This window comes from Lampetra fluviatilis, chromosome 75, assembly GCF_964198595.1.
Source record: "Lampetra fluviatilis chromosome 75, kcLamFluv1.1, whole genome shotgun sequence".
Classification (NCBI taxonomy): Eukaryota; Metazoa; Chordata; class Hyperoartia; order Petromyzontiformes; family Petromyzontidae; genus Lampetra; species Lampetra fluviatilis.
In genome coordinates, this window is record NC_136349.1 from 1,138,442 (window position 1) to 1,162,510 (window position 24,069).

Below are 24,069 nucleotides of genomic sequence, written 5' to 3' on the forward strand. Positions count from 1 at the left end.
TGTGGAGACGCTGTGTGTGGCGACGCTGTGTGTGAGACGCTCTGTGTGGAGACGCTGTGTGTGGAGACACTTTGTGTGGAGACGCAGAGTGTGAGATGCTGAGTGTGGAGACGCTGTGTGTGGAGTCCCTGTGTGCGGACACGCTGTGTGTGGAGACGCTGTGTGCGGAGACGCTGTGTGTGAGATGCTGAGTGTGAGATGCTGAGTGTGGAGACACTTTGTGTGGAGACGCTGAGTGTGAGATGCTGAGTGTGGAGACGCTGTGTGTGGAGACGCTGTGTGCGGAGACGCTGAGTGTGGAGACGCTGTGTGTGGAGACGCTGTGTGTGAGACGCTGTGTGTGGAGACGCTGTGTGTGGCGACGCTGTGTGTGAGACGCTCTGTGTGGAGACGCTGTGTGTGGAGACACTTTGTGTGGAGACGCAGAGTGTGAGATGCTGAGTGTGGAGACGCTGTGTGTGGAGACGCTGTGTGCGGAGACGCTGTGTGTGAGATGCTGAGTGTGAGATGCTGAGTGTGGAGACACTTTGTGTGGAGACGCTGAGTGTGAGATGCTGAGTGTGGAGACGCTGTGTGTGAGACGCTGTGTGCGGAGATGCTGAGAGTCGCTGAGTGTGGAGACGCTGTGTGGAGACGCTGTGTGTGGAGACGCTGAGTGTGGAGTTGCTGTGTGTGGAGACGCTGTGTGTGGAGACGCTGTGTGTGGAGACGCTGTGTGCGGAGACTCTGAGTGTGGAGACGCTGAGTGTGGAGACGCTGTGTGTGGAGACGCTGAGTGTGGAGTCGCTGTGTGTGGAGACGCTCAGTGTGGAGTCGCTGTGTGTGGAGACGCTGAGTGTGGAGTCGCTGTGTGTGGAGACGCTGTGTGTGTGTGGAGACGCTGTGTGTGGAGACGCTGTGTGTGGAGACGCTGTGTGTGGAGTCGCTGTGTGTGGAGATGCTGTGTGTGGAGACGCTGTGTGGAGACGCTGTGTGTGAGACGCTGTGTGTGAGACGCTATGTGTGGAGATGCTGAGAGTCGCTGAGTGTGGAGACGCTGTGTGGGGACGCTGAGTGTGGAGACGCTGTGTGTGGAGACGCTGTGTGTGGAGACGCTGTGTGCAGGATAAGTGAGGTGCAAAGTAGATGAGACATCAGTGACTGTACAGATAGTTATAGGAGTGCCTACAACTGGCGCAAGAATAGGTGAATAAAGTGTAAGCAGGTGACTTGTTACAACGTGTCTGTGTATTGATTCTTTTAAACACTACGAGTGAATGGGTGGATGAGTAGGTAATGAGTGGGTAAATTACTGGGTGGGTGAGTAATTGGGTGAATGAGTGGGTGAATAAATGGGTGAGTGAGTGGATGAATGTGTGTGTGAATGACTGGGTGAGTGAGTGTGTGCATGAGTGGGTGGGTGAGTGAGTGGGTGAATGACTTTGTGAGTGAGTTGGTGATAAGTGGGTGAATGAGTGGGTGAATGAGTGGGTGAATGAATGGTTGAGTGAGTGGGTGAATGAGTGGGTGAATGACTGGGTGAATGAGTGGGTGAGTGAGTGGGTGAGTGAGTGGGTGAATGAGTGGGTGAGTGAGTGGGTGATGAGTGGGTGAATGAGTGGGTGAGTGAGTGGGTGGGTGAGTGAGTTAGATGGGTGAATGAGTGGGTGAATGAATGGTTGAGTGAGTGGGTGAATGAGTGGGTGAATGAGTGGGTGAGTGAGTTAGATGGGTAAATGAATGGTTGAGTGAGTGAGTGGGTGAATGAGTGGATGAGTGAGTGGGTGAGTGAGTGGGTGAATGAATGGTTCAGTGAGTGGGTGAGTGAGTGGGTGAGTGAGTGGGTGAATGAATGGTTGAGTGAGTGGGTGAATGAGTGGGTGAGTGAGTGAGTTGAGTGGTTGAATGAATGGTTGAGTGAGTGAGTGAGCGAGTGGGTGAGTGAGTTAGATGGGTGAATGAGTGGGTGAATGAATGGTTGAGTGAGTGGGTGAATGAGTGGGTGAATGACTGGGTGAATGAGTGGGTGAGTGAGTGGGTGAGTGAGTGGGTGAATGAGTGGGTGAGTGAGTGGGTGATGAGTGGGTGAATGAGTGGGTGAGTGAGTGGGTGGGTGAGTGAGTTAGATGGGTGAATGAGTGGGTGAATGAATGGTTGAGTGAGTGGGTGAATGACTGGGTGAATGAGTGGGTGAGTGAGTGGGTGAGTGAGTGGGTGAATGAGTGGGTGAGTGAGTGGGTGATGAGTGGGTGAATGAGTGGGTGAGTGAGTGGGTGAGTGAGTTAGATGGGTGAATGAGTGGGTAAATGAATGGTTGAGTGAGTGGGTGAATGAGTGGGTGAATGAGTGGGTGAGTGAGTTAGATGGGTGAATGAATGGTTGAGTGAGTGAGTGGGTGAATGAGTGGATGAGTGAGTGGGTGAGTGAGTGGGTGGGTGAATGAATGGTTCAGTGAGTGGGTGAGTGAGTGGGTGAGTGAGTGGGTGAATGAATGGTTGAGTGAGTGGGTGAATGAATGGTTGAGTGAGTGAGTGGGTGAATGAGTGGATGAGTGAGTGGGTGAGTGAGTGGGTGAATGAATGGTTCAGTGAGTGGGTGAGTGAGTGAGTGAGTGAGCGAGTGGGTGAGTGAGTTAGATGGGTGAATGAGTGGGTGAATGAATGGTTGAGTGAGTGGGTGAATGAGTGGGTGAATGACTGGGTGAATGAGTGGGTGAGTGAGTGGGTGAGTGAGTGGGTGAATGAGTGGGTGAGTGAGTGGGTGAATGAGTGGGTGAGTGAGTGGGTGGGTGAGTGAGTTAGATGGGTGAATGAGTGGGTGAATGAATGGTTGAGTGAGTGGGTGAATGGGTGGGTGAATGAGTGGGTGAATGAGTGGGTGAATGAGTGGGTGAGTGAGTTAGATGGGTGAATGAATGGTTGAGTGAGTGAGTGGGTGAATGAGTGGATGAGTGAGTGGGTGAGTGAGTGGGTGAATGAATGGTTCAGTGAGTGGGTGAGTGAGTGGGTGAGGGAGTGGGTGAATGAATGGTTGAGTGAGTGGGTGAATGAGTGGGTGAGTGAGTGAGTTGAGTGGTTGAATGAATGGTTGAGTGAGTGAGCGAGTGGGTGAGTGAGTTAGATGGGTGAATGAGTGGGTGAATGAATGAATGAATGGTTGAGTGAGTGAGTGGGTGAATGACTGAGTAAGTGAGAGTCAAGATCGGCCTCTGTGGAGAAGGCTCCTGAAGGACGCTGCTACTGGGCAGTTGGAGGCAGTCGCCCTCCAGCAATAACGGAGGGCGGAGGAGCGACGCTCACAACAACGAGCGGAGCGCCGGGTGGCTAAAACGCAGCGAATTGGTACAGTAGGGTGCACAGCTGGTGGTGGTGCACCTAGCCTGGCACAGCAGTCAGTGTAGTACTATATAGTATTATATAGTGTAGTACTATATAGTACTATATAGTGTAGTACTATATAGTGTAGTACTGTACACTATATAGTATTATATAGTGTGTAGTACTATATCGTGTACAGTACTATTGAGTGGGTGAATGGATGGTTGAGTGAGTGAGTGGGTGAGTGTAGTTCTGTACACTATATAGTATTATATAGTGTAGTACTATATAGTGTGTAGTACTATATAGTGTAGTTCTGTACATTATATAGTACTATATCGTGTAGTACTATATAGTGTAGTACTATATTATTTGTTTTATTTTTATTCTTTTATTATTTCCCTTCTACGTGACTTTACCGAAAGAACCAAGGTTATTCTTGTTGTTACTAGTTATTAATAGTTTGTGTTATTGTTGTCGTTATTATTATTGTGTGTTGTTATCGTTGTTATTATTTTATGTGGTTATTGTTACTGCTGTTATTGGTGATGCTATTGTCATCATTGTTATTGTTGTTCTAAGTTGTTGTTGTTGTTACCAGTACAGCACAAACCGGTTGCGTGTTGGAGAGCAAATCCCCGACATTCACAATCGTGACGAATTGGCCACGTTCTGTTTACGTGACCTTAAACCTTACTGTCTGTGTCGGGTGGTGGCGAGGTTTAACGACACAACGTTTATATTTACACGATCTAACAACAACAAGTCAATCTGAATTTTGCATCATTTTTTACATTTCCCGCCAAAAGAATCCCTACAAATTCAAATGCCCCCCTCCCCCCACGTCAGCCAATCAACGCCGCTGCCGCCGAAATGCCCGAGACCTCCACCAATCATGGAGCTCGGCGGCGGTGACGTCTTCGCATTCAAATTTTAACGGCTCCTCCCTCCCCCCTCCAAATGACCCCCCCCCCCAACTGCCCGCTGATCAAATCACCACTACCATTCGGTATCCGTGCGCGTCTCTCTGCAAATAGTGCGCGGCGGCGGCGTCGGTCCGAATCGATCGTTGGACAAACAACGCCACAGAAGGCCCCCCGTCGCAAGATCGGCTAACGCGTCTCTTTAATTCGTTATCGATTAGAATATTTTTTTTTATCGATACGAGGGTGGTTTTAAAATTAATCGAGGCGGATGTGGCGATTTCGGCGGTGATGCGGTCGTATATAAGTAGCGGCGCCCCTCCCCCCCCTCACTTCTCAGTGAGCGGCGGCTCAACGCATAAAAATAGTCCTGGCGCGCGCGCTGCAGAAACGTTTAAACTTTTACTTTATAAAGGGGATTGTTGAGTTTTAATAATTAAAATTATATTTTTAAACAGTTGGAACGAGAGGTAAGTGTCCGGTATTGTTATGCAAACATTTTATTTTGATATTTAGTTTAACATTTTGTTGTGTTTACCTCTGGCGCTGCGGGTGGTGGTTACGTTTTCCCGCGCTTTTTTAAAATGTTTATTTCTGTGGTTAAAGTTACACTTCAAATTAATAGTTAAAGTTCAACTTCACATCTATAATTAAAGTTAAACGGTTACGTTGCTTCACCGGTTTTGTGTGTACGGTTATTAAAGTTAAAGTTCTTATACCGCGTTGCAATGTTGTGTGTGTGTATACAACGTAGTTTAGTGTATCTCATGCACATTTCTGAGTTAAAGTTAAACATTTCATATATATAATAGATATTGTATATATAATATGTAGAGAAATAGATAACTCGATCTGATAAGGTGGCCCACTTAAGTTGTGTGGTTTGTTGATGTTGTCTGCGTTAACTTATAACGTGAAACAAACCTCAATGTTCATAATTTTAGGTCTTAATAAGAGTTACTATAGTTAATAGTAATAACAATATCGTCGTTAAACCTTTACAACAATTTACCTAGGCAGCTTTCCCACCTCATTTCTTTCCCTCCTGATGACGATCGATTGTGTTGTGATCGAAACGTGTTTTTTGTTTATTTAATGTTTATACATTTTAACTTATCTACGTAACTTTACCGAAAGACTGCAGGGATTACTATAATCTATTTAACACGTAAGCTTTCGCGACCAATATTCATAATATCGCGTTATTATTTATAAATGTGTCGTCACCCTTCACCACCCGACACGGCTAATCAGCAACAACAAAGTGTCACTCTTCAACACACCGGTTGGCTAAAGTAGTGAACTATTTAGACTTTTTATATTCTTGGTTCTTTCGGTAAAGTCACGTAGATAGAAAATAAAAAGAATTAAATTAAAAATACAATAACAATTATTTTATTTGTGTGTATATGCACAATAAAAATAATGAATTAAAATACTAAATAAATTATTATTTTTTCTATATTTTTCCTACGTAACTTTACCGAAAGAATCAAGAATAGTACTGTATAGTTTAGTACTATCAAATATAGTGAATATACTACATCGTACTAAATATCACTAGTATATAGTATCGATTTAAAGCTTTCGTGACTGCAGGGATTCATCTTATTGGTTCTTTCGGTAAAGTCACGTAGAAGGGAAATAATAAAATTAAAACATAATAAAATAATTCTCACGACGTTTCGGCCACAACGCAAGCAGCCGTCCTCAGGTGAAGACCAGGTCTGTCGGGGAGACAGCGTCTGAAGACCAGGTCTGTCGGGGAGACAGCGTCTTTACCGAAAGGACCTGGTCTTCACCTGAGGACGGCTGCTTGCGTTGTGGCCGAAACGTCGTGAGAATAATTTTATTATGTTTTAATTTTATTATTTCCCTTCTACGTGACTTTACCGAAAGAACCAAGAAGATAGTATATAGTACTGTGAAGTTTAGTGAATTTACTATATAGTATGAATATTAGTTCAAAATAGACTGCTATATGTCCGTAATAATTTCTAGTATATTCATCATCACCGTTGTTTAAACATCATCGTCGTCATTATACCAATTGTTTTTATGAACGTCACAATATATCGTTGTTATCACTAATATAGGATGTTTTTGTTGTTTGGTTAGATCGCGTAAATCTAAATGTGTCGTTAAACCCGCCACCACCCGACATAGCCAATTATCGAGGGTTGTCACGTAAACAGAACGTCGACAATTCGTTACTGGTACAGCACTAACCGGTTACGGTGTTGTGGAGAGCAAATCCACAACATTTACAATCTTCAGTACCAGGACGTTTTAGCCATCAATTAACAACGGGCATCTTCAGGCGACGGACAGATTTGTTCTTAAATTAATGGATAGACGTGATGTATTATGGATAATATGGATGGAAAAAAAACCCTGTATTTTGGATAATGTTGGTCGCGAAAGCCCACGTGTTAAATTAACTTACAAACTTTAAACCCGATGACACGGAGTGGCGAAGTATGATCGAGCCACAAACTAATATTTACCTTTAACATTAGAAACAAAACATTACTCTGTACGGTTTTTTCTGCCATATATATAAGTGTTTAACAGTTATTGTGTCACTATGAGACCTCCTTTACCAGTGGCAAAATATAGTAACAGGTTTTTACCCTTTCAACTGGTACAAAAACTAACACCTTTATACAAGGCATCATGTTTGCAATAACCACAACACAAGCAGTCAAAATGCAAACAAAAAGAAACAACTCTGATGATGATAATGATATGCACTGCCCTTGAAGTTGATTGGTCCACATCCGAGACAGCTTTTCTTAGAGCCTAGTCTCCATTGGTGTTGGACCAGATGACGCCAAAAGGCGTACAACTCAAAAACAGTGCACTCTCAGAGTATTGAGAGCTCGGGGTAAGCATTTACACTATGAGACCTCCTTTACCAGTGGCAAAATATAGTAACAGGTTTTTACCCTTTCAACTGGTGCATTGTTATTGTGTCGCTATAAAGTTTTTAGATTAAACAGTGTAATTGGTATTGTGATGAACATATAGTCTACTATAACTAGACATAATTGTACACAGACATGGTTATAGTGGAGACAACCAGACATAGAAGGCATGGTGATAATGTCGTGATGATGACAGATGGTTGGCTACAGAGACAAATGTATAGACAGAACTGTATACAGACAGGTCTATGGAGAGACAGCCAGAGATGGACAGACCGAGACAGACAGAAGGCAGACTGTGGTAGTGATGATAATAATGTTGTGATGATGACAGATTGTTGGCTACAGAGACATGTATGGACAGAACTGTATACAGACAGGTCTACAGAGAGACAGACAAGAGACACCGAGACAGAATGCAAATAGGGTGCAGTGATCATGGTGATAATGTGATAACAGACAGTTGAATGCAGAGACAAATGTACGGACAGAATTGGCCCCGATGGTCTGGTTAATGCTACGCTGACGATCGTTGTCCTTTTTGTAGGTGTCTCTGGGTGCGTTTGCGGGCTAGAGATCGGCGGTGGTGGTGCGGTGGTGAACACCGGGCCCACCAAACAACCATGGAGCTCCATGGCAAGATCATCGTTATCAAGCGAAACGGCAGCCATGGCATCGGCTTCCCCCTCAGCGTACGCAGCTGCATTATTGGCAGGTGAGGTGGTTGGTGGGAGGTGGTGATAGTGGGGGGAGGTGGTCGTGATAGTGGGGGGAGGTGGTGGTGCTGGTGGTGAAAGTGGTGGCAGGTGGTGGTGATATTTAGGGGGAGGTGGTGGTGGTGGTGATAGTGGGGAGGGTGGTGGTGATAGAGGGAGGTGGTTGTGATAGTGGGGGGAGGTGATAGTGGTGGTGATAGTGGGGGGGAGGTGGTGATGGTGGTTATAGTGGGGGAGGTGGTGATGATAGGCGAGGTGGTGGTGGTGGTAGTGAGGGGAGGTGGTGATAGTGGGGGGAGGTGGTGGTGATAGTGGGGGGAGGTGGTGGTAGTGTATAGTGGTGGTGATAGAAGGAGGTGGTTGTGGTGATAGTGGGGGGAGGTGATAGTGGTGGTGGTTGTGGTGATAGTGGGGGGAGGTTGTGGTGATAGTGGGGGAGAGGTGGTGGTGATAGTGGGGGGAAGGTGGTGGTGATGGTGGGGGAGAGGTGGTGGTGATAGTGTTGGGAAGGTGGTGGTGATAGTGGGGAGAGGTGGTGGTGATAGTGGGGGAGGTGGTGGTGATTGTGGGGGGGGTGGTGGTGATAGTGGGGGGAAGGTGGTGGTGATAGTGGGGGGGAGTTGGTGGTAGTGTAGTCGTGCAGTGTATAGTAGCATAGTTCATAGCGTATTTATCATCTGAAAGCGCCGCGCGCGATCCCGTGACTCTCTTTGTTTTGATGGCCAGCCAAAATCCGCCACTGTTGCTGCGAGCACGACGGCCGGAAATCTTTGGGGTGACGACAGTTTTAGGCTTGAGTCGTGTCGCGTGTGTGTGTCCGTCCATGTCCCTGCGCACATGTTCTCAGGTCTCCCGATTGCGACATCCGCATCCAGTTCAACGAGGTCCAGCTGATGCATTGTCGCCTTGATGTGCAGGATGACGGGCAGGTAAGGGGCTCTCCACTATGACCGATTAACCGCTCACTTACCTACTCATTCACTCACACTCACCCACTCACCCACTCATTCACTCACACACTCACCCACTCATTCACTCACACACTCACCCACTCATTCACTCACACACTCACACACTCATTCACTCACACACTCACCCACTCATTCACTCACACACTCACACACTCATTCACTCACACACTCACCCATTCACTCACACACTCACCCACTCATTCACTCACACACTCACCCACTCATTCACTCACACACTCACCCACTCATTCACTCACACACTCACCCACTCACTCACACACTCATTCACTCACACACTCATTCACTCACACATTCACCCACCCACTCACCCACCCACTTGACCTGTGCCTCCACCTTCTGGTGAGGTTTTACCGATCCAGGACGACAACACTCACCCACCCACCTACTCATTCACCCACTTAACCACCCATTCTTCCATCCACTCACCCAGCCACAAATTCACTTATCCACTCATTCACTCACTCACCCACTCATTCATCCACTCATTTATCCACTCACCCACATTTACACGTGATCTAACCCGGTTAACCCGCAAAGTCTGAGCTGTACTTTCTGCTTGTTGAGCGTTTTCATTCGTGTTGTATCGTGCGTTTCGTTTATTTATTGTTGTTGTTGAACTTTTCTTACCTCGTGGGACATCCGCTTGTGACGTGGCAAAAAAAGCGTCATTGCATCGTCAGATTTCCAAACTAAGGTTTTCACGATTCCAGAATGCCAACCCCTCCGTCCGTCCCTCCGTCCGTCTGTCTGTCCGTCGGTCCGCACCACCACCAGGTGGTGCTGTGCAGCCTGTCGGATGCTGGCAGGACTCTGGTGAACGGTAGTCCGGTGCCGCCCGGTGGAGTGGCGCTGGCGCACGGAGATGTCTTTACGGTGCACCACCGCTCCTTCAGGTGAGTGTCGTGTAGAGTAGTTTATAGTGAAGTGTATAGTCGGGTATAGTAGTTTATAGTAGTGTATAGTAGGGTATAGTAGTTTATAGTAGTGTAGTGTATAGTAATGTATAGTAGGGTATTGTCGTGAAGTGTATAGTGGTGTAGTATATAGTAGTGTAGAGTAGTTTAGTGTATAGTAGTGTAGTGTATAGTAGTGTGTGTAGTGTATAGTAGTAGTGTAGTGTGTAGTAGTATAGTGTGTAGTAGTAGTGTAGTAGTGTAGTGTGTTGTAGTGTAGTGTATAGTGTAGTGTATAGTAGTAGTGTAGTGTGTAGTCTCACCCAGTGTCAGATCAGAGAACGCCAACAGGTGAAACATCACAAGGGCAATGCACTCTCAGGGCATTTATAGCTCGGGGTGAGTAGCTACAACATGGGATCTTTTTTGGCAATATCAAAGTATGAAAAATTAAGAACAGCTTATAGGTCTTACCCTTTCTGGCAATAAAACACGTCAAGATGTTCAAACACCAAATATATAAATTTTGCAAGATGCTCACACTGAGTTATGAATGCCCTTATATTGCATTACTGTTTGCCCTTGGCCATTCTCTGGTCTTACACTGGTGGAGACTAGGCCCTAAAGAAAGCTGTCTCTGGTAATCAGTTTAAAAGACTGCCATATATTACACTGGTCAACAAAAAAAATAATTTTCTGGCCTGGACTTTTGCAGCTGTTTTAGACTAATTTAAAGGTGCTGATTTCAAATCTGATCTCAGATTTGCTGTATCACATCTCATTTTTATGCTATCGGCATACCCCATTTTCATTGATTTTACCCGAAATTAACTCTGTCGCTTATGATTGCAAGTTGTTGCGAGTCAGTGACTGCTTTAGTGTTAAAATATGGTGCTGTATTTTTAGGATAGTGTGTTTATAATATAATTTTATGTAGATATCCACATCTATTTAATATTTTTCTTCTGCAGTTTTTATTGAAAATGCGATATTTGATATCTCAAAAACCTGATGTGATAGACAAAAATTGATGCCAGATTTGGAATCAGCACCCCAAAATTACCTTAAAACCGTTGGAATACCTTATGCCAGAAAAAGTGTGTTGACCAGTGTTATCAGAGCATTTTTGTGTTTGCATGTCCACCACAAGTACGTGTCGTTAATGCAGACATGATGCCTTGCAAAATGTTTCTATTTGGTGGTTGAACATCTTAACACCGAAATTTTGATTTAAATCTTTCGTGACTGCAGGGATTCATATTGTTGGTTCTTTCGGTAAAGTCATCACGTAGAAGGGAAATAATAAAATAATATTTATATAAAACAATAAAAATTCTCACAACGTTTCGACTGCAACACAAGCAATCATCATCAGGTGTGAAATCCACAGCAAGCAAATTAGAAAAAAGTCGTGAGAATTTTTGTTGTTTTATTTTTAATTATTTTATTATTTCCCTTCTACGTGACTTTACCGTAAAAACCAAGAATATCTTAACACCTCTTTTATTGCCCGAAAGGTTAAAACCTATTCTTATTTTTTCCATACAAAAATAGTTGATGACTTGATCGAACTTATATTTAAAGACGTACCCATCGGAAACCGCCCAATTTCAAGATTCTCTTCTTTTTTTATTAAAAAGAACAAAAATGAATTCACTTAATTATTTTCGAGGGGAAGCTCTCCTATCTTTTACTGTTTTCGAATGATTCAGATTTGAACATCATAAAATACGTTTTTTGTCGTTCAAAATTGCTTGAATCCGAAATATCTTAAACAATGAAATATAGAACAATGGTTCTCGCTTTAATTGTATTTACAGTCTAACGCTCTATCAAAGAATGGTTTTTTAATGACACCACGCACACACAAATGTGTTCATTGGCACTTAAAATCGAGACTTTGAGGGCCTTCAAATAAACAATCTCGGTTTTTCAGATGTTTTCTGTTGTTTGTGTCCTAAAAGCCATTTGTGTACCAAATTCCAGCTTTCTACCCTGCAGGAAATACCCTAGAGGTTTTCCAGACGTACAGATTAAGGTCTTTACTTTTATAGATAGTAGTACATGGTGTAATATACATTGTATATGTTACACTCGTATCGGCGAACCCCAACTTAAGCAAGTTCACACTTACGCGTGGGTACACGGAACCTAAACCCTGCGTACTCTGACACCTTACTGTAGTGTAGTGTATAGAAGTGTAGTAGTATACAGTGTAGTGTATAGTAATGTGGTAGTGGATTGTATAGTGTAGTGTTTAGTAGTGTATAGTGTAATGTATAGGAGCATAGTAGTATAGTGTAGTGTATAATAGTGTAGCGTATAGTAGTGCAATGTATAGTAGTGTATAATATAGTGTACAGTGACAGTGGGCCGAATGTGTCGTAGTAGGAGAAGCCCCCGATATGAAAAAGTCGGCAGGTCCTTAATATTATTTTTTCCACGTGGCGATCAAAACGACATTCTGAACGAGTAATGGTGCCGGCCAGAATACGGTTGAGTTTTGTGTGTTTTTGGTTTACGGAGTGGTTCATCGGCCCTGCTGCTGCTGCTGCAGGTTTGAGCTGCCTCCGGATGCCGCTGCTTCTGCAGATGCTGCTTCTGATGCACCGGCAGCTGCTTCTGCTGCACCACCAGTTGCTACTGGGCCCGTACCACCTGACGATGGTAAGAACCCGGTGTAAGGACAGCATGCATGGGTGTGGCTGGCTGGGGTGGGTGAGTGAGAGAGTGACCGAGTGATGAGAGAGTGGTTTAGGTGAGTGGGCTTCTCCTACTACGACACAACCAGAGTTGGTGCGGTGTGTCGTAAACATCGCCACTGGGGAGACAAAGGCGGCCGGGTGTGTTGTTGGCCACCCACCACCTCGTGTGCCACAGTGCCGGCCTTCATCGGTGCTACTCGCTCTAACAGCACTTGCCCCAACAGTCTTTTTGAGAGGCTATCCAGGGGATCTTTGTGTACAAGAGTGAGCTTGTGTGTGATGTTTCGGTGAGCGCGAGTGCTTGTACGAGCATGAGTGGGAGTGTTTCTGGACTCTAACACCGTCGCGTGTGTGTGTATGTTACAGCATTGACTGCCGCCATCTCTACCACTTCCACGGTTGAGGCTGATACTTTAATCGCAGAGACAGCCGACCAGACAGCCAAGACTGCAGTGCAGACAGCTGACCAGACAGCTAAGACTCCAGCGAAGACACCCAGACAGACAGCTGACCAGACAGCCAAGACACCAGTGCACACACGCAGACAGACAGCCGACCAGACAGCTATGATTCCAGTGCAGACACCCAGACAGACATCTAAGACCCCAGTGCAGACACCCAGAGAGACAGCCGACCAGACTGCTAAGACACCAGTAAAGACACCCAGAGAGACAGCCGACCAGACAGCCAAGACACCAGCGAAGACACCCAGACAGACATCTAAGACCCCAGTGCAGACACCCAGAGAGACAGCCGACCAGACTGCTAAAACTCCGGTGAAGACACCCAGACAGACAGCTAAGACTCTAGTGCAGACAGCCGACCAGATAGCTATGATTCCAGTGCAGACACCCAGACAGACATCTAAGACCCCAGTGCAGACACCCAGAGAGACAGCCGACCAGATTGCTAAGACTCCAGTGAAGACACCCGGACAGACAGCTAAGACTCTAGTGCAGACAGCCGACCAGATAGCTATGATTCCAGTGCAGACACCCAGACAGACATCTAAGACCCCAGTACAGACACCCAGAGAGACAGCCGACCAGACTGCTAAGACACCAGTGCAGACAGCCGACCAGACTGCTAAGACTCCAGTCAAGACGCCCCGACAGACAGCCGACCAGACTGCTAAGACTCCAGTGCAGACAGCCAGACAGACATCTAAGACCCCAGTGCAGACACCCAGAGAGACAGCCGACCAGATTGCTAAGACTCCAGTGAAGACACCCGGACAGACAGCTAAGACTCTAGTGCAGACAGCCGACCAGATAGCTATGATTCCAGTGCAGACACCCAGACAGACATCTAAGACCCCAGTACAGACACCCAGAGAGACAGCCGACCAGACTGCTAAGACACCAGTGCAGACAGCCGACCAGACTGCTAAGACTCCAGTCAAGACGCCCCGACAGACAGCCGACCAGACTGCTAAGACTCCAGTGCAGACAGCCGACCAGACTGCTAAGACTCCAGTCAAGACGCCCCGACAGACAGCTAAGACCTCAGTGAAGACACCCGGACAGACAGCCGACCAGACTGCTAATACACCAGTGAAGACACCCGGACAGACAGCTAAGACTCTAGTGCAGACAGCCGACCAGACTGCTAAGACTCCAGTCAAGACGCCCCGACAGACAGCTAAGACTCCAGTGAAGACACCCGGACAGACAGCCGACCAGACTCTTAAGACACCAGTGCAGACACCCAGAGAGACAGCCGACCAGACAGCTAAGACTCCAGTCAAGACGCCCGGCCAGATAGCCGACCAGACAGCGAAGACTCCATTGAAGACACCCCAACAGACAGCTAAGGCTGCAGTGCAGACACCCAGACAGACAGCGATGACACCAGTGCAGACACGTAGACAAACAGCCAATACACCATTGCGGACACCCAAATGGGCATTGTCCACCAAGGAGGTTGACCTTGATAAGCCGTCCATGGATGAAACAGATATGCAGAATTCGTCTGTTGACGATACGGACCTGCAGACGCCATCCATTGATGAGGCAGACCTGCAGAAGTCGTCCATTGATGATGCAGACCTGCAGACGTCATCCATTGATGAGGCAGACCTTGAGAAGTCGTCCATTGATGACGCAGCAGACCTGCAGAAGTCGTCCATTGAAGATGGAGACCTACAGAATTCATCCATTGATGAGGCAGACCTTCAGAAGTCGTCCATTGATGACGCAGCAGACCTGCAGAAGTCGTCCATTGATGAGGCAGACCTGCAGAATTCATCCATTGATGAGGCAGACCTGCAGAAGTCGTCCATTGATGACGTAGCAGACCTGCAGAAGTCGTCCATTGAAGATGGAGACCTACAGAATTCATCCATTGATGAGGCAGACCTGCAGAAGTCGTCCATTGATGACGCAGCAGACCTGCAGAAGTCGTCCATTGATGAGGCAGACCTGCAGAATTCATCCATTGATGAGGCAGACCTGCAGAAGTCGTCCATTGATGACGTAGCAGACCTGCAGAAGTCGTCCATTGAAGATGGAGACCTACAGAATTCATCCATTGATGAGGCAGACCTGCAGAAGTCGTCCATTGATGACGTAGCAGACCTGCAGAAGTCGTCCATTGAAGATGGAGACCTACAGAATTCATCCATTGATGAGGCAGACCTTCAGAAGTCGGCCATTGAAGATGCATCAGACCTGCAGAGGTCGTCCATTGATGAGGCAGACCTACATACGTCGTACATTGAAGATGCAGTAGACCTAGACCTGCAGAAGTCATCCATTGATGAAGCAGACTTACATAATTCGTCCATTGAAGATGGAGACCTACAGAATTCATCCATTGATGAGGCAGACCTTCAGAAGTCGGCTATTGATGATGCAGCAGACCTGCAGAGGTCGTCCATTGATGAGGCAGACCTACATACGTCGTACATTGAAGATGCGAACTTGCAGAAGTCGTCCATTGATGAGGCAGACCTGCAGAAGTCGTCCATTGATGAAGCAGACTTCCAGAAGTTCATTGAAGATTCAGACCTGCAGAATCCGTCCATTGATGAGGCTGACCTACAGAAATCATCCATTGATGAGGCAGACCTGCAGACGTCCATTCGAGATGAATCAAACCTACAGAAGTCGTCCATTGATGAGGCTGACCTACAGAAATCATCCATTGATGATACAGACCTGCAGACGTCCATTCAAGATGAATCAAACCTACAGAAGTCGTCCATTGATGAGGCTGACCTACAGAAATCATCCATTTATGAGGCAGACCTGCAGAAGTCCATTCAAGATGACTCAAACCTACAGAAATCATCCATTTATGAGGCAGACCTGCAGAAGTCGTCCATTGATGAGGCAGACCAACAGCAGTCGTCCATTGAAGACACAGTAGACCTGCAGAAGTCATCCATTGATGAGATCGACCTACAGAAGTCGTCCATTGATGAGGCAGACCTACAGAATTCCATTCAAGATGAATCAGACCTACAAAAGTTGTCCATTGATGAGGCTGACCTACAGAAGTCATCCATTGAAGACACAGTAGACCTACAGAAGTCATCCATTGAAGACACAGTAGACCTACAGAAGTCATCCATTGAAGACACAGTAGACCTACAGCAGTCGTCTATTGATGAGGTACATCTGCAGAAGTCCATTGAAGACGCAGATCTGCAGAAGTCGTCCATTGAAGATGCAGTAGACCTACAGCAGTCGTCCATTGATGAGGTAGATCTGCAGAAGTCCATTGAAGATCCAGATCTGCAGAAGTCGTCCATTGAAGATGCAGACCTCCAGAAGTCATCCATTGATGAGGCAGACCTTCAGAAGTCGGCCATTGATGAGACGTCCCTCAGGAACATCACCCTCGCGTCGAAGTCGCCCCTCCGCGAGGTGGACCTTTCGGGCCAGCGGCCGCTCCCCCGTCCCGAGGTCGACCCGGACTCTAAGTCACCCTCCTCCGACACCGCCAAGGCCGATGCCAAGGCCGCGCTGCTGCTATGTTCGTCGTCGTCGTCACCCCTTGTCGGCCGCCACCTCTTAGAGGTGGGGTCCGTGAGGAGCGTGCTGCTGCTTAGCAGCAGCTCGCCTGCCCGCGCCTCCAAGGAGAACGTTCCCCTTGCGCGGGACGCGGTGGACAAGAGCCCGGGGGAGTCGTCCCCCTTTCCTCTCGTCAAGGACGGCAGGAAGAGGACCGCGGCGGGGGTGGAGACGGACGGCCCTGCTACGTCCGACTGCGGTGAGTTCACTTGCTGTGGGTTCACGATGGCCGTGTCTGTGACAGGTGCTGGATTCACTCTGTGTGGTTTCATGATAGCTGTGTTAGAGACACGGGGGTCCTGCATTCGCTGTTCGTTATTTAGGTCTGAGTGTCTCTCAGTGGGTTCATGATGGGTGTGTTGGAGACACTGAGGTCCTGGATTCACTCTGGGTTCATGATGGCTGTGTCACAGACACAGGTCCTGGATTCACTCTCTGGGTCCATGATGGCTGTGTCACAGACACAGGTCCTGGATTCACTCTGGGTTCATAATGGGTGTGTCGGAGACACTGCGGTCCTGAATCACTGTTCATGCTGGCCATGTCGGAGACACTGAGGTGCTGAATTCACTATTCTTTGTTTAGGTCTGAGTGTTTCTCTCTCTGGGTTCATGCTGGCCGTGTCGGAGACACTGAGGCAGAGGTCGCAAACCGGTTTTGATTCCTTACCCGTACCCGGCCGCAGCAGGGTCGCAAACGGGTACCCGTACCCGGTCGGGTACGGGTACCCGTTCCCTACCCGTACCCTACCCCAAATGAGTGACAAACGGTGACTCACCAGTGACTTACGGCCTACCCGTACCCGGCCGCACCAGGGTCGCAAACGGGTACCCGTACTCAGCCGGGTACGGCTATCGGGTAGGGTACGGGTATCGGGTACCCGGTTGCGACCTCTGCACTGAGGTGCTGGATTCACTGTTCATTTCTTGTGTCCGAGTATCTCACTCTGGGTTCACAATTGCCGTGTGTCTCCCATACACACCCCCACTAATACCTCCTCCCCCCCACCTTAGATGCAAGGCCTGCCTGGACATCTCCTACGGGGCGTCGCCGTTCCTCTGTGGGTGCTCGCGGCACCCCAGAGACAAACGCAGCTATCTGCCACGCAGCGCGCTTAGTCAACACGGTGGGTGGTGTGATGGTGTGGGTGGTGTGGGTAGTGTGATGGTGTGGGTAGTGTGATGGTGTGGTGGTGTGGGTGGTGTGGTGGTGTGGGTGGTGGGGTGAATGGTGGGTGGCGGATATGTGACCCACCATTGCGACCCCTACTTAAAATTCAATCTCACATCACTTGAAGAAAGACAAGAAATCTACATTGGGGCCCTGTGCACCCATAATAATGATTATTGGCTAATCTGTGCGATACTTAGCTAATTCATTCACCCCGTTATCAAATCCAAGAAACTAGGACATCCATCTAAGCCTTTTAACTATCCCAAGAACAAAAATTGGAATAGGTGATGAAGCCTTTGCCATTTCAGCATCAACGTTGGGATCGAACCCACAACGGCCTCCATAGCAGGCGAGGGAGATAACATCTCACCACGGAGGGAGAGAGAGAGACGCAGACTCCACATATACAGCAAGGCGTCAGGGGTGGGATCGAACCCACTTCCGCCTGTATACTAGGCGAGGTAGTTAACATCTACCTATATACTACACTTTGGTGGCTAACCATAGTACAAAGACGGTCACTGCATTGTGCGCGTTCCGATGCACTTCTGCGGCCATTTGGACCGCTCTTCAGATATTAGGAAGCCACTGTGGCTATGCACTCTGAAATCGAGAGCTTCAGAACTACTTTTTGTGTTGAGTTTGTTCCACTTCTCCCTGCACCTCCGCTTAGCAGGGTTGGCTACGTACGGTGCGAAAGAAGTTATACATACATACTGCACTATACACTGCACGTACTACACTACGTACGGTGCGAAAGAAGTTCAACATACACACTGCAGTATACACTACGATACACTACACATACTACACGCTTAGTGCGTCGGCTATGTACAGTGTGAAAGAAATTCAAATTGCATATTTACTGCCCATAGACTAACACTTCCCATAGACTCAACACTGGGCATAAACGCAATACTGCACCTCCGATTAGTACGGTTGGCTATGTACAGTGCGAAAGAAGTTCAACATACTTACATACATCACCGTGGCAATACACTACTCGGCTACTGCTCTTGACGTGGTCGTCTGCCGGCTTGGCTTGACCGCCCGAACATGAATTTGGAAGTATCTTCTTGGTTCTTTCGGTAAAGTCACGTAGAAGGGAAGTAATAAAATAATAAAAATCAAACATAATAAAATAATTCTCACGACGTTTCGGCCACAACGCAAGCAGCAGTCCTCAGGTGCGTTGGCTATGTGGCCGAAACGTCGTGAAAATTATTATTTTATTATGTTTTATTTTTATTATTTTATTACTTCCCTTCTACGTGACTTTACCGAAAGAACCAAGAAGATACTTCCACATTCAAGCAGCCGTCCTCAGGTGAAGAATGAATGTCATTCTTCACCTGAGGACGGCTGCTTGCGTTGTGGCCGAAACGTCGTGAGAATTATTATTTTATTATGTTTTTTTTTAATTATTTTATTACTTCCCTTCTACGTGATGACTTTACCGAAAGAACCAAGAAGATGAATCCCTGCAGTCACGAAAGCTTTAAATCGAAATGAATTTGGAAGTAGTTGTCGTCTCTGCAGCTGTACGTAACGTAAACAAAATAGACGACTACCCTATTTGACACGAACGATGCGTTGCCGCCCCCCCCCCCTCCTTTTGGGCAGGCTCCGGCGTTCTCGCGAGGCCGCTACCGCCAGAGTAGCCCACTCGTGCCTCGTCCCCGCGGCCGCCGCCCCTCCCTCAGGCCCTCCATCCTCATGAGGAGGTCGGAGCAGCTTGGGGGGGGCCGCATGGCCGAGTTGACGGAGGAGGAGGTGGAAGTGGTGACTGAGGAGGTGGTTGCGAAGGAGGCAGAGGAGCAGCAGCAGAAGGAAGGGGCGGGAAGAGACGCGGGGGCACGGAGAGGTATGGAATGTTGTCCGTGTCTTGTGTGCGTGAACGCCTGACGGCCTTTATTTAACCGGGTGAAAGAGAGTCCTTTGAGATTCACCACCCGACCCCCGACACCTCGACCTGACCCACACTCCCCTTTTCTGCGCAGTCTCCACTCAGAAGCGGACGTCGGAGGTGGAGGTGGTAGAGGTGGACGAGGACGAGGTGGTGACGAAGGAGGCAGAGGAGCAGCAGCAGAAGGAAGGGGTGGGAAGAGACGCGGGGACACGGAGAGGTATGGATGGAGGGGGTGGGGGGGAATTTTGTTCGTGTCTTTTGTTGCGACGTGGCGTTGTGTCCGTCTGACGTCCGTCATCGGGATTCCCAACCTGTACCGTCACCCTGTCACGCCACCGTGATAATTCCTGCCCGCTCTCTCTCGCCCAGAGGTCGCAACCGGGTACCCGATACCCCCGTACCCTACCCGATACCCGGCTACCTGTACCCGGCCGGGTACGGGTACCGGTTTGCGACCCTGGTGCGGCCGGATCCGGGTACGGGTAGACCGTGAGTCACTGGTGAGTCACCGTTTGTCACTCATTTCCCAACGTCTTGTCTCTTCTCACAATTCAAGTTCCTAGAATCAACCCACCCGCGCCTGCAACAAGGCTTCATCCCAGAGGTCGTAATCGGGTACCCGATATCCTACCCGTACCCAGTCGGGTACGGGTAGGGTACGGGTGCGGCCGGGTACGGGTATTGAATCAAAACCCGTTTGCGACCTCTGCTCTCGCCTCCCCGGACCAACGCTCTCCGTCCACTTGTCCACCACGCCCACCACCTGACACCTCGACCCCCCCCCACCACCTTTTCTCCGCAGTCTCCATCCGGAAGCGGAAGTCGGAGGTGGTGGAGGAGGAGGACGAGGTGGTGACGAAGGAGGAGGAGGCAGAGGAGCAGCAGCAGAAGGAAGAGATGGGAAGAGACGCGGGGGCACGGAGAGGTATGGGTGGGGGTTGGGGGTGTCTTCTGTTGCGACGTGGCGTTGTGTCCGTCTGACGTCCGTCATCATGGTTGTGAATCTGTACCGTCACCTTGCCACGTCACAGTGGAATCTTCTGCCCGTTCTCTCTCGCCTCTTCCGACCAACGCTCTCCATCCACTTGTCCACCACGCCCATGACCTGACATCTCGACCCCCCCCCCCACCTTTTCTCTGCAGTCTCCATCCGGAAGCGAAAATCGTTGGAGGTGGTGGTGCTGGAGGAGGAGGTGGTGGAGAAGGAGGAGGAGGAGGAGGTGGTGGAGGAGAAGGTGGAGGATGATGATGCGGAGGAGGAGGTGGTGGTGGTGGTGGAGGTGGTAGAGAAGGAGGACGAGGTGGTGACGAAGGAGGAGCAGCAGAAGGAAGGGGTGGGAAGAGACGCGGGGACACGGAGAGGTATGGGTGGGTGGGGGGGGAATGTTGTCCGTGTCTTGTGTGCGTGTCCGACTGACGGCCTTTATTTAACCGGGTGAAAGAGAGTCCTTTGAGATTCAGCGCTGTCTTTGAGATTTACCACCTGACACCTCGACCCCCCCTCCACCTTTTCTCCGCAGTCTCCATCCGGAAGCGAAAGTCTTTGGAGAAGGAGGTGGTGGTGGAGGAGGAGGAGGTTGATGATGTGGAAGAGGAGGTGGAGAAGGAGGTGGTGGTGGAGGAGGAGGTGGTGACGAAGGAGGAGGAGGAGCAGCAGCAGAAGGAAGGGGTGGGAAGAGACGCGGGGACACGGAGAGGTATGGATGGGGGGTGGGAATGTTCGTGTCTTCTGTTGCGACGTGGCGTTGTGTCCGTCTGACGTCCGTCATCATGGTTGCGAATCTGTACCGTCACCCTGCCACGCCACAGTGGAATCTTCTGCCCGCTCTCTCTCGCCTCTTCCGACCAACGCTCTCCGTCCACTTCACCACGCCCCGCTCCCCGCCACCTCGACCACCCCCCTTCCCACCACCTTTTCTCCGCAGTCTCCATCCGGAAGCGAAAGTCATTGGAGGAGGTGGTGGTGGTGGAGGAGGAGGAGGAGGTGGTGGAGGTGTTGGAGGAGGAGGTGGAGGATGATGATGTGGAGAAGGAGGAGGTGGAGGTGGTAGAGAAGGAGGAGGAGGTGGTGACGAAGGAGGCAGAGGAGCAGCAGCAGATGGAAGGGGTGGGAAGAGACGCGGGGACACGGAGAGGTATGGGTGGGGGGGGGAGAATGTTGTCCGTGTCTTGTGTGCGTGTCCGACTGACGGCCTTTATTTAACTGGGTGAAAGAGAGTCCTTTGAGATTCAGCGCTGTCTTTGAGATTTACCACCTGACACCTCGACCCCCCCCCCCACCTTTTCTCCGCAGTTTCCATCCGGAAGCGAAAGTCTTTGGAGAAGGAGGAGGTGGTGGTGGAGGAGGAGGACTGGAAGGAGGATGATGATGATGTGGAGGAGGAGGAAGAGGGCAAGAAGGGGGCTGTCGCCCCTTCTTCTGCTGGTGCCTCTCCCTTGTCATTCCTTCTGCCCCCCCGCAAGCTCAAGAAGGGCAGGAAGGGCAGGAAGGGCAGGGTGGTGTCGTTTGGTATCCAGCTGAGCCCCGAGCTCTTTGACAAGACACTGCCACCCTCCACGCCGCTCAGAAGGGGAGCGTCGCCCGCCAGAACCCCCAGGGCCCGGGTGTCCACGCTGGCCTGCGGTGTCATCCAAGTGAGCTCCGGGGGGTGTGTGGTGGTGGTGGTGGTGACGGAGGTGGTGGCGACGATGAGTTGTGGTGGTGGTGGTGATGGTGTTGATGGTGGAGCAGAGGTCGCAAACGGGTTTTGATTCCTTACCCGTACCCGGCCGCACCAGGGTCGCAAACGGGTACCCGTACCCTACCCGATACCCGGCTACCCATACCCGGCCGGGTATCGGGTAGGGTACGGGTACCCAATTGCGACCTCTGGGATGAAGCCATGTTGCAGGCGCGGGTGGGTTGATTCTAGCATCTTGAATAGTGAGAAGAGACAAGACGTTGGGAAATGAGTGACAAACGGTGACTCACAAGTGACTCGCTGCCTACCCGGCCGGGTATCGGGTAGGGTACGGGTATCGGGTACCCGATTGCGACCTCTGGGATGAAGCCATGTTGCAGGCGCAGGTGGGTTGATTCTAGGATCTTGAATTGTGAGAAGAGACAAGACGTTGGGAAATGAGTGACAAACAGTGACTCACCAGTGACTCACTGCCTACCCGTACCCGGCCGGGTATCGGGTAGGGTACGGGTATCGGGTACCCGATTGCGACCTCTGTAGTGGAGGCGGTAGAGGTGGTGGCTGCGATAAACTTTTTTCCTGCTATATGAACTTTCTCTGCTACGTTCGCACTTCGGTAGCCTCATTCTACCGATGAATTCACTAACCTGATTCATTCTTCTCTCCCTTTTGTGCTGCGACTACAGGAGGAGGGGGATGATGAGTTCTGTTCACACAAGAGGTCTGTGTCCACCTCCAAAAAGCTGTTCCCTTTCAAAGTGACCTCGCGCAAGATATCTTCTCCGAGAGCCTCACCCAAGATGGCTTCTAGAGCCTCCCCCAAGATGGCTTCTCCTAGAGCCTCCCCCAAGATGGCTTCTCCTAGAGCCTCGCCCAAGATGGCTTCTAGGACCTCGCCCCAGATGGCTTCTAGGACCTCGCCCCAGATGGCTTCTGCTAGAGCATCCCCCAAGATGTCTTCCCCTAGAACCTCGCCAAAGATGGCTTCTATAGCCTCGCCCAAGATCGCTTCTCTGAGAGCCTCGCCCAAGATGGCTTCTCCTGGATCCTCACCCAAGATGGTTTCCCCTGGAGCCTCACCCAAGATGGTTTCTCCTAGAGCCTCGCCCAAGATGGCTTCTGGAGCCTCGCCCAAGATGGTTTCTCCTGGAGCCTCGCCCAAGATGGCTTCTCCGAGAGCCTCGCCCAAGATGGCTTCTCCTAGAGCCTCGTCCAAGATGGCTTTTAAAGCCTCACCCAAGAGCGCTTCTCCTGGAGCCTCACCCAAGATGGCTTCTCCTGGAGCCTCACCCAAGATCGCTTCTCCTAGAGCCTCGCCCAAGATGGCTTCTCCTAGAGCCTCACCCAAGATGGCTTCTCCTCGAGCCTCACCCAAGATGGCTTCTCCTGGAGCCTCGCCCAAGATGGTTTCTCCTCGAGACTCAACCAAGATGGCTTCTCCTGGAGCCTCGCCCAAGATGGTTTCTCCTCGAGACTCAACCAAGATGGCTTCTCCTGGAGCCTCGCCCAAGATGGCTTCTCCGAGAGCCTCGCCCAAGATGGCTTCTCCTCGAGCCTCACCCAAGATGACTTCTCCGAGAGCCTCGCCCAAGATGGCTTCTCCTGGAGCCTCACCCAAGATGGCTTCTCCTGGAGCCTTGCCCAAGATGGCTTCTCCGAGAGCCTCGCCCAAGATGGCTTCTCCGAGAGCCTCGCCCAAGATGGCTTCTCCGAGAGCCTCGCCCAAGATGGCTTCTCCTGGAGCCTCGCCCAATATGGTTTCTCCTGGAGCCTCGCCCAAGATGGCTTCTCCGAGAGCCTCGCCCAAGATGGCTTCTCCTCAAGCCTCACCCAAGATG

The 24,069-nt window shown here is 49.5% G+C and overlaps 1 protein-coding gene across 1 annotated transcript; it reads left to right on the plus strand.

Moving 5' to 3' along the window:
- Positions 1–7,718: 7,718 nt before the first annotated feature.
- MKI67 (marker of proliferation Ki-67) lies at positions 7,719–12,431 on the plus strand. The gene is made up of 4 exons (XM_078883936.1): positions 7,719–7,861; positions 8,710–8,791; positions 9,629–9,747; positions 12,305–12,431. Exons 1-4 carry the CDS (start codon positions 7,770–7,772, stop codon positions 12,429–12,431), a joined length of 420 nt encoding a protein of 139 aa, XP_078740062.1. The 5' UTR covers positions 7,719–7,769.
- Positions 12,432–24,069: the final 11,638 nt, after the last annotated feature.